Here is a 13,163-nt window from a genome sequence, read left to right on the forward strand (position 1 = left end):
ACCAAAAACTCTCTCACATATTTGGACTTAATTACATGGCACAAAAGGAGTTAATGCCCCATTGTAGTTCAAATAATTCCATGGGGTTGCTGATAAATTTTAAGTAAAAATGTTATTCAAAATTATTCACATGTAGTAAATGGCTTATATGCTAAAATCACTGATTCAGAAATATAAAAGTAGTCAACTCTCACTTTATAGAAATGACTTACTTTTATAATTAAAATCTTCCCTCCTTTACTTTTGGAACTAGGGGTTTGAAATCATATAACTTGGATGGGAAAACTTCTACTATTAAAAAAATCCTTCATATCCAAGTTTGTGTTCATTAAATTCATTTTTATCAAAATCTAAATACTATGATCCCATTGAATTTTAGAGTCCAATTCGAAGATACAAAGTCTTACTGAAGTTTGTTCAATTACATCAAAACATTAAACACAATTACATACAGACAATTAAGCAGCTACTAAAAATCTAACAAAACATGGGTATCAACTAGAACTTTTCAGTGTTCGTCAATAATTAAAATATATAGATATATAGCTAAAACATTTATTTAAACACAACAATATTTTTCCCAGTATTTTCACCTTTAATCATAGACATATAAAGTGAAGTAGGTATTTTATAGGGTATGATCTCTTAAGCCATTTGTTTTACATATCCAAAGAGAGAAATTTAATATTTTAAATAAAGTTAGTATCTAAATAATAAAATTTTGTTATATTAATCATTTAATTTAAATTTTTTGTTATTACATAAGTTGGTCTCATAGTATTTGTATGTGCAAATCTCCATTACTATTGGACAAGTTTTCCACTGAATGAACTGATTCTTTTTCTATTTTGTAGCTATAGTATAAGAAAATATTTTAAAGCTTCAAGCTAATAATTTTTATCTTTAACATTTCCCTGTTCTCTTTTTATAAAGTTTATTATGAAAAAGTCTTACTTTTGTCTGGTTTATTATCGTTGATTAAAAATGAAGGAATCCAAAGTAGTTTTCACATGTATTATTATATAACATACAAACACATTGGCAGTAATACTTCCACTTATGTGATTAACTATGAAAGAGCAGGTAAATTAATATGAAACAGAAATGTCCATTTTTACATATATATATACAGTATCCATTAAAGGAATCTTAATCTGCTTCACAACTTTGCATAGCAAATCATAATAATACCATCCCCTGTTTCATTTTAATACAATGACCATCATTTGTACACCACACACACACATACACACACACCTATGTTGAAGACACTTCTTTTTGTATTGACTGTTTGCACTTGCATGAACCCCCAAACTTAATCTGGTTGCTGATGTATATCCTCATGCCTAAGAATTTTATAGATAACCCAGTAGAAAATATTAAAAATCAAAAAGGCTAATGGGAAGCAGGCTCGGGAGATGGTGTCAATCTTCTTGGCCCGGTCGACGAAGACCTTCCTCATTTCCTCAGGGCTTTTTGGCACTCCCTGAGCAGGGTGGTTTGGGCCCCTGTGGGTCACGCCGTCTTTTGCTTGCAGACATGGTCCCATTCCATAGGCTGTGAAGCTGAACTGACTTTCCCTTACCTCATCGTCCTGTCATAGAATAACATATGAAGATACTTTCATCATCAAATTGAGCACATATAACCAATATTTCAGAGCCGTAACTTAAGCTTTATCGTGGCAAATGTCATCATTATTATAATGAAAAGATAACTTAAGCCTATAAAGATGAGTTGCTTTTCTTCCCTATTCAAGTTTTATTAATTGAATGAGCATCATATAGATATGTCTATTGAGAAATATGAAACTCTCAAATGATACATTTTAATGGAAAATCTAACCATTCTAGTATTGTCTACATATTAGAATATCTAAATAAATTGAACAAGAAAGAAATCTATTGAGATATTATGTTATATATATTCATGGACTCAAATTTTCTACATCATATGTCTAAATGAGTAAGTGATGTCATGCTGTCAAGGGGAAAATACCAGGATTATTGACTGAAGATTTATTTTTCATGGAAGCAAATTTTTCTCATTGTTAAGTCCTACAGTTTTATGCTGCTTTGTTGGAAAATACAGTTGAGGTCAATAATACTACTTGATTTTTGTTATCCTCACATAATGCTACTTCTATGTTCTACACTAAGCCATTTGGGAAACTATGAGATAGTCACCTATTCTGGTTTTATATACAATTACTTTACAAGTACATTGGCTTAGTTGAAATTAAGAATGAAATTTGGCAAAAGTTTATTTTATGTTTAAAAAATCATAAATTATTATGTTCTAAAAAGTATTCTTAATTTTCTCTTAAATGTTGCAAATTAAAGAGAGTTATCTGTGTATATACATAAAATGAAAACCTAATTTAAGAAAAATATTAATAAAAATATTAATAAAATTATGATAAATAAAAATTATTCAAGATAAGAAAATATGGCACTTATTTATAATGAAATTCAATAATAATATAATTTAACAAATTTATTTAGAATGTAACAGTAGATGGCTGCTAATTAATTAATTTTTTGCTACTAAAACTGCAAGTTTAAAAGATAACATTTTACAAATTTGTCATAGCTCACTTCTTATGGAAATAAATTTTTATGGTAATGTAAGGAATAAAAATAACTAAGTACTCAAACTCTTGGAAAATTATTCTGGGTTTGTCAAAGTAGAAGGTCAATGAACAGTATATTACAAAATATAAAAGTAAAAACTAAAATTTAAAATCGATTATAATATGAGATGATCAAAGTTAATGTAATAATGTATAAAATAGGTTTCTTGGGAATTATGAAGTAAGGCAATTTCATCTGAAACAAAAACATACAATTATTGGATTCTGGCCAACATGGAGGTGTAGATAGACACACCTCCTCACACAACCAAAAGAGGGACAATAATAATTTGAAAAACAAACAAAAAAAACCCCATAACTGACAGAAAATCGAACTGTATGGAAATCTGACAATCAAGGAGTTTAAGAAATATTCATCTAGCCCTGGCTGGCGTAGCTCAGTGGATTGAGCACGGGCCTGCGAACCAGACGATCAAGGTTCGACTCCCAGTCAGGGCACATGCCTGGGTTGCAAACCGGCTCCTTGCAGGCTAACTACCAGCAGGGGATGCACAAAAAAAGGCAACCATACATTGATGTTTCTCTCCCTCTCTCCTTCCCCTCTAAAAATAAATAAATAAATAAAATCTTTAAAAAAAAGGAAGAAAATTAAAAAAAAAAGATAACCCAGTAGAAAATATTAAAAATCAAAAAGGCTAATGGGAAGCAGGCTCGGGAGATGGTGTCAATCTTCTTGGCCCGGTCGATGAAGACCTTCCTCATTTCCTCAGGGCTTTTTGGCACTCCCTGAGCAGGGTGGTTTGGGCCCCTGTGGGTCACACCGTCTTTTGCTTGCAGACATGGTCCCATTCCATAGGGACCATGGAATGGTCCAAACCAGTAGGAGGAGCAGAGACAGGTAGCTAGGAAGAGAGGACTCATGGCAAGGCAGTGGCTGGAGGACCGAGCAGGCAAGGCTGTAGCAGATGGACCCAGCAAGGCAGTGGATTGCGGACTGGGCAGTCCCACATTCAGGCAGAGAAACCCAGAAGAACAACTGGGGAGCAGGATGGATTGCGCAACCCAGGGCCCCAGCATAGAGAAATAAAGCCTGATTGAAAACACCTGTGGGAGTTGAGGCGGCAGCAGGAGGAACTCCCAGACTCACGGGAGAGTTTGCGGGAGAGACCCACAGGGTCCTAGAATGTGCACAAACCCACCCACTGGGAATCAGTACCAAAAGAGCCCAGTGTGCTTGTGGGTAGCAGTGGAAGTGACTAAAATCCAGCAGAGAGTGGAGCAAGCATCTTTGTTCCCTCTCCAACCCCCTCTCCACATACAGTGTCACAACACAGTGACATGAGTTACCTTGCCCTGGTGAATACCTAAAGCTCCTCCCCTTACTACATAACAGGCATGTCAAAAAAAAAAAAATGGCCCAAACAAAACACCAGATCATAGCTCCAGAAAAAACACAACTAAGCAATGAAGAGATAGCCAACCTATCAGATGCACAGTTCAAAATACTGGTGATCAGGATGCTCACAGAATTGGTTGAATTAGGTCACAAATTACATGAAAAATGAAGGCTATGCTAAGTGAGATAAAGAAAAATGCTCAGGGAACCAATAGTAATAGGAAGGAAACTGAGTCTTAAATCAAAGATGTGAACCAGAAGGAAGAAAGAAATATCCAACCAGAAAAGAATGAAAAAACAAGAATTCAAAAAATGAGAAGAGGCTTAGGAACCTCCAGGACATCTTTAAACATTCCAACATCCGAGTTATAGGGGTACCAGAAAGAGAAGAGGAACAACCACAAGTGGAACACTTATTTGAACAAATAATAAAGGAGAACTTCCCCAGTCTGGCAAAGGCAATAGACTTCCACGAAATTCAGGAAGCTCAGAGAGTCCCAAAGAAGTTGGACCCAAGAAGGAACACACCAAGGCACATCATCATTACATTAGCCAAGATTCAAATGAAGGAGAGAATCCTAGAAGCAGCAAGAGATAAGAGGACAGTCACCTACAAAGGAGTTCCCATCAGACTGTCAGCTGATTTCTCAAAAGAGACCTTACAGGCAAGAAGGGGCTGGAAAGAAGTATTCCACGTCATGAAAGGCAAGGACCTACATCCAAGATTGCTCTATCCAGCAAAGCTTTCATTTAGAATGGAAAGGTAAATAAAGCACTTCTCAGATAAGGTCAAGTTCAAGGAGTTCATCATCACCAAGCCCTTATTATATGAAATGTTAATGGGGCTTATCTAAGAGAAATAAGATAAAAACTATGAACAGTAAAATGACAGCAAACTCACAACTATTAACAACCACACCTAAAACAAAAAGAAAAGCAAACTAAGCAAACAACTAGAACAGGAACAGAACCACAGAATGGAGATCACATGGAGGGTTATCAACAAGGCAGTCAGAGGGAAAGAGGGGGGAAAAGGTACAGAGAATAAGTAGCATAGAAGGTAGGTAGAAAATAGATAGGGAGAGGGTAAGAATAGTATTGGATATGTAGAAGCCAACGAACTTATATGTATGAACCATGGACTTGAACTAAAGGGGGGAATGTGGGTGGGAGGGGGAGTGCAGGGTGGAGGGGAGTGAAGGGGGGGAAATGGGACAGCTGTAATAGCACAATCAATAAAGTATATTGTAAAAGTATAATTATTGGAAAACAGCTCAACTGTAAGATGTGTAAGTAATTGAATTTGGAGGAAACACACATAACATAAGAGCTGATGATCCAAATAACATGTAACTACTGTTGTAATGTTGCAAAAAATTGGACATCCATCTTCCAGCAGTCTTCAATAAGAATGTTCATTTATTCTGGCAGTTTTTTTTTACCTTCTGTGAAAATTTTAAGGAAAATTATTGTTTGCTTTGAATTTTCTATATAATTAAAAAAGTAGATGTATTAAGAATTAAACTGTCCTTATGTAAGTACTGAAATAGTATCCTTATACTTTTGTAAATTATGCTGGTATTGCATTCCAGAAGGAAGACTTAGGTCACTGGTTTGCACACAAAATATGTACAATTTTGTGTGCAAACCAGCTGGATGCTGAAGTTTAGAATAGCCTTTAAAACCACAACCACCATGTCTTTAAAAAAATCCACCTCAAAATACAGGACAAAATATAATTTCTCAATGAGCATTTACAATGAGGTGTTGACATGTTAGTTAAACCAACTGAGAGATTGATTATAAAAAGGCTAAGATTTTAGGTTTCTGGTTATTGTGTTTATTAAAGCAGTATCTATTGACTACCTTTTCTCCCCAGTTGTACTGAGAAATAATTGATATACCTCACTGTATAAGTTCAAAGCATCCAACCTGATGGTTTGATTTACATATATTGTGAAATGATTACAGTTGGTTTCCTTAACATCCCTGCTCTCATATAGATAAATAAAAGGAAAAAATTTCTCCTTGTGATGAAAACTCTTAGGGTCAACTGACTCTCTTACCTCCTCTTCTAGACACCATACAGCCATGTTAGCTACAGTTGTCGTGTTCTGCATTACATGCCTAGTACTTATTTATCTTACAAGTTCATCACTTCTAACCACCTTCCTCCACAGACTACCTTTCTAACCACCTGTTCCGGAGAATTTATTATTTTCAAACTTTTAGAGAGCCTGATACCTCAAAACAGAAATGTTCCCCTAAAATTTACTGTATTTAGTGGACAATTGGATTTTTCTCAACTGTATCTTTCCACATCACTGACTGTGAGTAATGGGTAAACACCAGGCTGGGGCTGTTTCGGGACTGCTGACATTGACTTCTGATTGTTCCAGCATCACTTCCTTGAAAACAATGAAGTTAAGCTAAATGGAGAATGCAGAGTTGGCTTCATTCTCAGTGAAGGAGGTACCCCCGCTGGGGAAGCCATGCAGCGGTCTGAAGGTCTCTGGCCTACGTGGCCATGGTGTACAAGTTTGGTTGGAAATAAAGGCTGTGTCTTCTCTGTGTCGAGGTGACCACATACACATGCCTTGACTGTTGTTGGTGGCAGCTGTAGCTACATGTCCATGTGGGTGAAGGGCCAAAGAGGCTGTGCTCCTGAGTAACTGCCGGGCCTGCCCACTTGATGAAAATGCTGCATCTGATGTGAAGCCTGCTTCACAGGCTCCTGTAGGTCTGAGTAAGTGTTATAGTAGGTTAAAGCCCATTCTGCCTGATGGATCTGCTTGACAATTTGAACCCCAAACTTGAGCAGTGGTGACAGAAGCTGACCTGGCTCTCAGATCGTTTCAGACTCCAAAAGGTGGGAGGGAATTTCGACAAGAACATGACACTGATCAGCCCTGGGTTTGAGGCAGCAAAGGCTCTATGGGAAACGACTGGGGATCCATCTTACTACTAGAACGTGGGTGACAGTCCTATCTCTTGTTAAGTCGACAGATGGGTGATCAGTAAAACAAACTGAAAGGAACCAGGGTGATAAAACGGAGGGGAGAGTGGCTCAAGATACAGTTGATTCCTCATTTCCCATTAACTGATTATCTGTGGAACTGAAACCACTTGGGGGAAAGAGAAACAAGAGCAAGTAAAGCAAGCAGCTTCATGGCCTGTGCTCCAGATGAACACAAAAGTGCAATTGGGACTTCAAAGGACACTGCTCTTAACCTTGATGTCGCTTCTCCTAACCCGAGGCAGATGGCACTGGAAACTAGTAACTACTGAGCAGCCCTATCCAATACAACTTAAGCCACAAATAAAAGCCATCTGTGAAGTTTTAAATTTAAGTTTATGTTAGCTACAGTTTAATAAGTCAAAGGAAATAGGAACAATTACTTTTAGTGATACATTTTCTTTAATTCACTATGTCCTAAATTTATTTAAACATTTACTGAAAGTAATAATTAAAGAGATATTTTTACATTCTTTATTTCATACTAAGTCCTTGATGTCAGTGTACATTTCAACATTCCTCAACTCAGACTCCATATTTCTAGTGCTTTACAGCCACATGGGCTTGTAACTACCGCATCGAAAAGAACAACTTCAATCTAAAGAAACTTAGTCTTTATGCTTTCCAGGATCCTTAGGTTAACTGAACTAGGAGGTGATCATTTTTTTTTTTTTTTTTTTGCATGCTGCAGCATGAAAAACAACGTTTGGTATGAACACCTACTCCTAATTTGCTGCAGTGTTGCTATTCAAGAATTATTGGCAGGCATATAATCAATGACCCTCCTGGAGCAGGGAAAGCCCTGGGTGGTATGAATCCGTACTGAGGAAGGTAGCTGCCTGGTTCTCTCACTGTTATGAAATGGAACAGCCCTTTGGGGGAATAGCAAACCTGGGTTGACCATCTGATAAAAATAAAATGAGCGTGACCAAACCATATCCTCTGACCCAAACTCTGGTAGACACTATAATTAGGAGAGTCCCTCGGGCATCGGCTTCCCATGAGGCCCTCCTTCTGAGGAGGCAGGAGAGTGTATGTAATTCATGGGTACATCTGCTTTTGCAGCTGCCATGCTGGGTTGCAGTCATGGAAGGAAAAAATACCTGGGCTACTCAGAAGAAAGGCCGTGGCGAGAGGTGAACCTATTAGCTTTCTTTAGGTGGCTTTTAAGACACAGGAGAAATCTGACAGGATTCCTAAGAAAGATTTCCTGGCACATTATATTGCCCGCTGGGAGGAAGGAAATTTGTTCCAGTTCCGGCAGCTGCTTCCCTTAAGGACCCCTGTTAAATCTACTGCTTTCATCTCAGAAGTTAAATCCAGTGATGCCAGTGGGGAATGGAAACAAAGGCACTTACATGGTTGCTGAATTTACTCCATCTGTTAAGGCAGCTGAAACAAAGAACAATGACTTGAAGGCAGGATCTTCTTGCCCAGTTCTGAATGGGGCTCCAGGACTATGCTTCGGTTAAAGTTAAATATCTGGGCACAGTGAACACCGCTTTTGGGGATTACCAGATGTCAGTGTGCAATGTACAGAAATGCTGCTGGGGCACAAGAAGCCAATATTAGGGGCAAAGAGAAGCTGGTAGAGCAGAGAAGGAGGCAGAGTGATGCTGTGGTAGTAGGTACCATGGTCATAGTGAAAACTGAAGAGAGGGAAATACAGGTGGCATTGCCTTTGGCTAAATGTATAATAAAAAAGGACATGGTATGTGAAGCAATGATCTTGTCACATCTGGCTTAAACCTAATCTTGGGCTGTGGCTGGTGTAGCTCAGTGGATTGAGTGCAGGCTGTGGACCAAAGAGTCACTGGTTCAATTCCCAGTCAGGGCACATGCCTGGGTTGCGGGGCTGGTCTGCAGTGGTGGCCACATGAGAGCCAACCACACATTGATGTTTCTCTCCCTTTCTTTCTCCATCCCTTCCCCTTTCTCTAAAAATAATAAATAAATAAAATCTAAATTTAAAAATCCTAATCTTGGGCAGTTGTTTCTTAGCCTAGATGTAATGGGATATATTAAAATGAGAGCCCTTGCCTAAATCTTCTTCTGTAGTAACCATTAAACAGTGTAAGATTTTAGGCAATTAAAGGAGGCTCTCAGCTTTGATTAAGGGAATGGTGGCAATAGGGGAAAGCTAATCCTTTGTTACTTTTCTCTAGAACATTCTAGAACATTCTAAGACTTTGCCTTCTGGCCTATGTAAAACTAAATGGACCCTGAAGGCTACCTACTTGGGTTCACTGAAGAAGTAGACCCTACAGCCTCCACCATGATGGACATGGTAAAAACCATTTGGAAGTTTCAGAAGGACAGAGGAGGCTGCTATGCTTTGACAGGCTCAACTAAAGCTTTCCTCTTTACCCCAATCTAAAAGTCAAACACAGCGTGCTCCCTGTGGGGTAAACCCAGCTAAAACCTTACTGTTATCCATTAAGGAAACCCAAATTCTCCAGCATGTTGCCACAACATGCTTGGAAAAGTTTGGTCCAGATCACTGTCAAAAGTTAGTTGGTTAATGATAAACAATAGTTTTCCAATCCAAGGAGAAAGTCAAGAAAGGGTTTGGAAACTGCAGTGGCACATGTGGCTAGGTAAAGGTGGCGAACTGATCCAGAAAAAATTCAGGACCCAGTCCCCTAAGTCCAGTTTCTGGAAACAACCTAGGCAAACTAGTAGAGACAATTCACAAACAAGGGCACATTCTGTTTCTTCTGGATCCCACTGTGAGAAAAGCAGCTTATAGCACTATTTGAAATCTGAGAAATAAATTTTATTTTTCTGTGGGCCACATCGATCTACTACTAAAATACATGTGGACTGGAGTTTCTGGAGAAAGTTCAACAGAGACTCCCGAAGTTGGCTGCCAGGATTCCAGACTAGAAAACTCTCTGATGCTGCAGGCAAGTACACTCTACCTGAGTGATGGCTCCTGGCACTCTGTTAGAATCAGTTCCCCAAACTGAAGGACTCTGAAAGACGTCAGACTGTATTTAGGCTTAAGGTATCTACTACGTTGTGGGTGAAGTCAAGAAGGCATTGCAATTTAAGATCCTTGATGAAATGAAAATGGTATATCCAGAACAAATTAAGGGGAGTATCTCAGGCAAAGTACATTATATTCATGAAGAAGTAACCTATCTGACAATGAACCAGTGACAGAATCTCTGATTGAGCTACCAAAGTGGCCTAAACATCATGATTCTCTTTCCGCTGAAGAGAGGAAAAGACAGGCCACCTGGTTCACCAAGAATCTCCCACGAGGTCAGGACTGAAACCATACCTGCCGTGGAATGATAACTATAGTTGGAGAGAGCAAGGTGAGTCTGCACAATAGGCTGACTTGAGAACAGTACGTGTGGCCGTATCAAAAGAACTGGTTCTAGCTCTCAGAGCAATACCTGGATATTCAAAGACTCCTAAGGTGGGGAATTCAATTCCTTATATAAACTTCAAGGTAGAATTAAATTAGGCCATTCACTGCTCACCAAGTTGCGAGCTTAGTGGGGGACGGGAATGCCAAGGCAGGTGTCTCGGACTGGCCAGGAATGTAGCTATGGTGGCGTCAAGGCCACACAGCAATGGACAGAACTGTGACATATTCTTCTATTGCCAATGAAGCCATTGATGTGGTGAGAGTTTGCCTTGAATATTAACAAAAGAAAAAATTGCTTGAAAATTGCCTTAGGGTAAAAACTCCCAATGATAAGCACTAACACAGAGCTGACAGATGGGATACTTAGGGTCTTTGCCCGGGGCTCCCAGAAGATTTGATGGATTTTGGCAGAAACAGGCAGATAGTCCATCTCGGGCTTTGTTAACGCTACAACAAAAGCCACAGCTGAAAATACTATTAATGGCTTGGAACAAGGTATTTTGTATCAGTTTGGGCCCCTGGAATAGGTCTCATTGGACAAAGAAATACGCCAGTATTAAAACAAAAAACAAAAAAAGCAAAAAAAAACAAGAGCGCAACACAGGAAGGGCATAGCATACAAATTTCGTCCACCCACAGAGCAGTGGTTTAAACAGACATTGGAATGAGCAATCAGAACATTTATTACTAAAGGCAGGATGACAAGGACGTGACGGTTGGCTAGTTCACTCGATGAGTGTGTGTGAGAGAGTGGGTATGAGCGAGTTGAAGTAGGAATGCCTCTAGACAAGTGTCTGGTTTCGAGGGGGTGGAGGTGGCAGGGTGGGGAACAGCGCTGTGACACAACTCTGTCTTTCCCACGCACAGGTCTTTCTCTGGTGTTACCTGACATAATGGTTCTAAGTGTATGATTACATTTGCACTTTTCGGTTGTAGGATCATTGCTGCTTCTTGTTCCACATTTATTTCTTTAAACTAGGAAGCCATTCATGCCCTGTGCAAGTAAGGGAACAGAAAGTCTTGTGTGCCTGAGTAGCTGCGAAGCCTCCCAATTCAATGAAGACACCTTATCTGCTGTCTCTCTTGCCTTTTATCCTTTGAAAAAGTGAAGTCACTGACATATGAGATTAAAGCTTATGTCTGTCTTGCAAGTATGATTTTTCTCCTTGAGCCTGTAATCACAGCCACAGTGCTATACAAAGTAACTTCATATTTGGATATTGATTTTAATAGAAAATAACACATTTGGACAATTTAACCTTAACTGTCTTAGCATCGGCCCATCATAAAAAGTGGCAACAATTTGTAAAATTACCATCATTCTATGTGCGTGTGATAAAGGTAGCCCTGGCGAGCCAGTGTTGCTCGCACAGTGGTCTTCAGTAGCTCTTTGTCTTGCAGTCAGTCACTGGGGAACTTGCTGAGACCCATCCTGCTAGATTTCCACTGCAGAGATCCCTGCTCACTAGCACAGGCTATCCCCTTTCCCTGCATTTCCAACCAGGTCTTTATGCAGGTGCTGAGGAAGCTCAGTCGAGCCAGTGAAACGAAAGTTGCCCAGGGGCACAATGCAGCTGCCCTAGTCATTCTGGATTCCTAATGATGTGACATTCTTTGAATTCCTCTAACATTTTTTAATTTACATTTTAAATGTGGTGGTTTACGGAAGCATGACTTTTACATTAATATTACATTTTTATTTTATGTTTTTAAAATTTTTGTTCTTCAGTAAAGCTGTTTCTAGGTAAGGCTGTATGTAAAACTATACAACCTGTATCTCTATTAATTTTCAAATTAACTATGACGCAGGCATATGTTAGAAAATAGACTTGAATAGTTACATTACGTAATATGATTTAATGGATTATTGTCTTCAAAAGCATCTGGAATATGCTTTCATTTATGAATTCATCACCAATGGCTTTCCTATTAATTTTGGAATCGAAACAGAAACCTGTAATTTTCATAAAAACACTTTCTTCATTAAAATGTCTTGTTCAAACATGAATTTCCTGGCAAGCATAATAGGAAACAAGGTGTTGAGCAGTACTTATGTTCTAGAAAAAATAGTAATAAATTAGGTGTCTGCATTATAAAAATGTGTCTGATAGCAATTAGTTTTCAAATATTTTTATAGCCATAAATACATTTGAAGTTCCAAATTTAAAATCTGAGTCAAGATTGATATTCAAAATGAAATGTTTTACTATATAGTTAAGTGATTCCTGGCTTCATCATTTATTGCCAGGAGTCTGGATGGTCTTAAATTACTTAGCTCTCAGATTCTTGGTTTCTAGTTTCAAAAAAGAAGATTATAGCACTATCTAGCTATTTTTTTCTTTTAGAGTGAGTGAAAATATGTGAGAAACCTGAAAGTTACTCAAATTGCTGCTATTGTATCACTATTATTTTGTTCATTATAATTGTATTATTATGGAGATTACAGAATGCACAATATAAAATAAAATACAAATACGGACTTGAATCATTTTACTCTTAGGTAAATCTACAGAAATCAAACTGGCACTAATGTGCAATGAAAAACAGATCTACCCAGTTGCTTATGTTTGCAATGGCCTTGCACTTGTGTTTCCCTTAAAAATCAGCTGACAGCATGATACTTTTCACAGCACTTGGCCCTTCTAGCCCTCACTCTATTATTGTCTCCATCTATTATAGACGGGGTTGGCTACATAACTGTTAAGATTCTTTGCAAATCTGATTTCTGCAATCAAGCAGTCTTTAGCATTGTCAGTATGTTCCATGAAACAGAGCAACT

At 38.4% G+C, this 13,163-nt stretch overlaps 1 protein-coding gene across 1 annotated transcript in view; it reads right to left on the reverse strand.

Moving 5' to 3' along the window:
* Window positions 1-1,116: 1,116 nt before the first annotated feature.
* GLRA3 (glycine receptor alpha 3) overlaps window positions 1,117-13,163 on the reverse strand; it is a 140,762-nt gene continuing 128,715 nt past the window's right edge. The window contains exon 9 of the mRNA XM_037042165.1: window positions 1,117-1,594. Within this exon, the coding sequence (XP_036898060.1) occupies window positions 1,316-1,594 (279 nt within the window). The 3' untranslated portion in view covers window positions 1,117-1,315. The remainder of the gene's footprint in view (window positions 1,595-13,163) is intronic.

Source organism: Sturnira hondurensis, unplaced genomic scaffold (assembly GCF_014824575.4).
Source record: "Sturnira hondurensis isolate 20B ecotype Veracruz unplaced genomic scaffold, ASM1482457v3 Scaffold0003693, whole genome shotgun sequence".
NCBI classification, from domain to species: Eukaryota; Metazoa; Chordata; class Mammalia; order Chiroptera; family Phyllostomidae; genus Sturnira; species Sturnira hondurensis.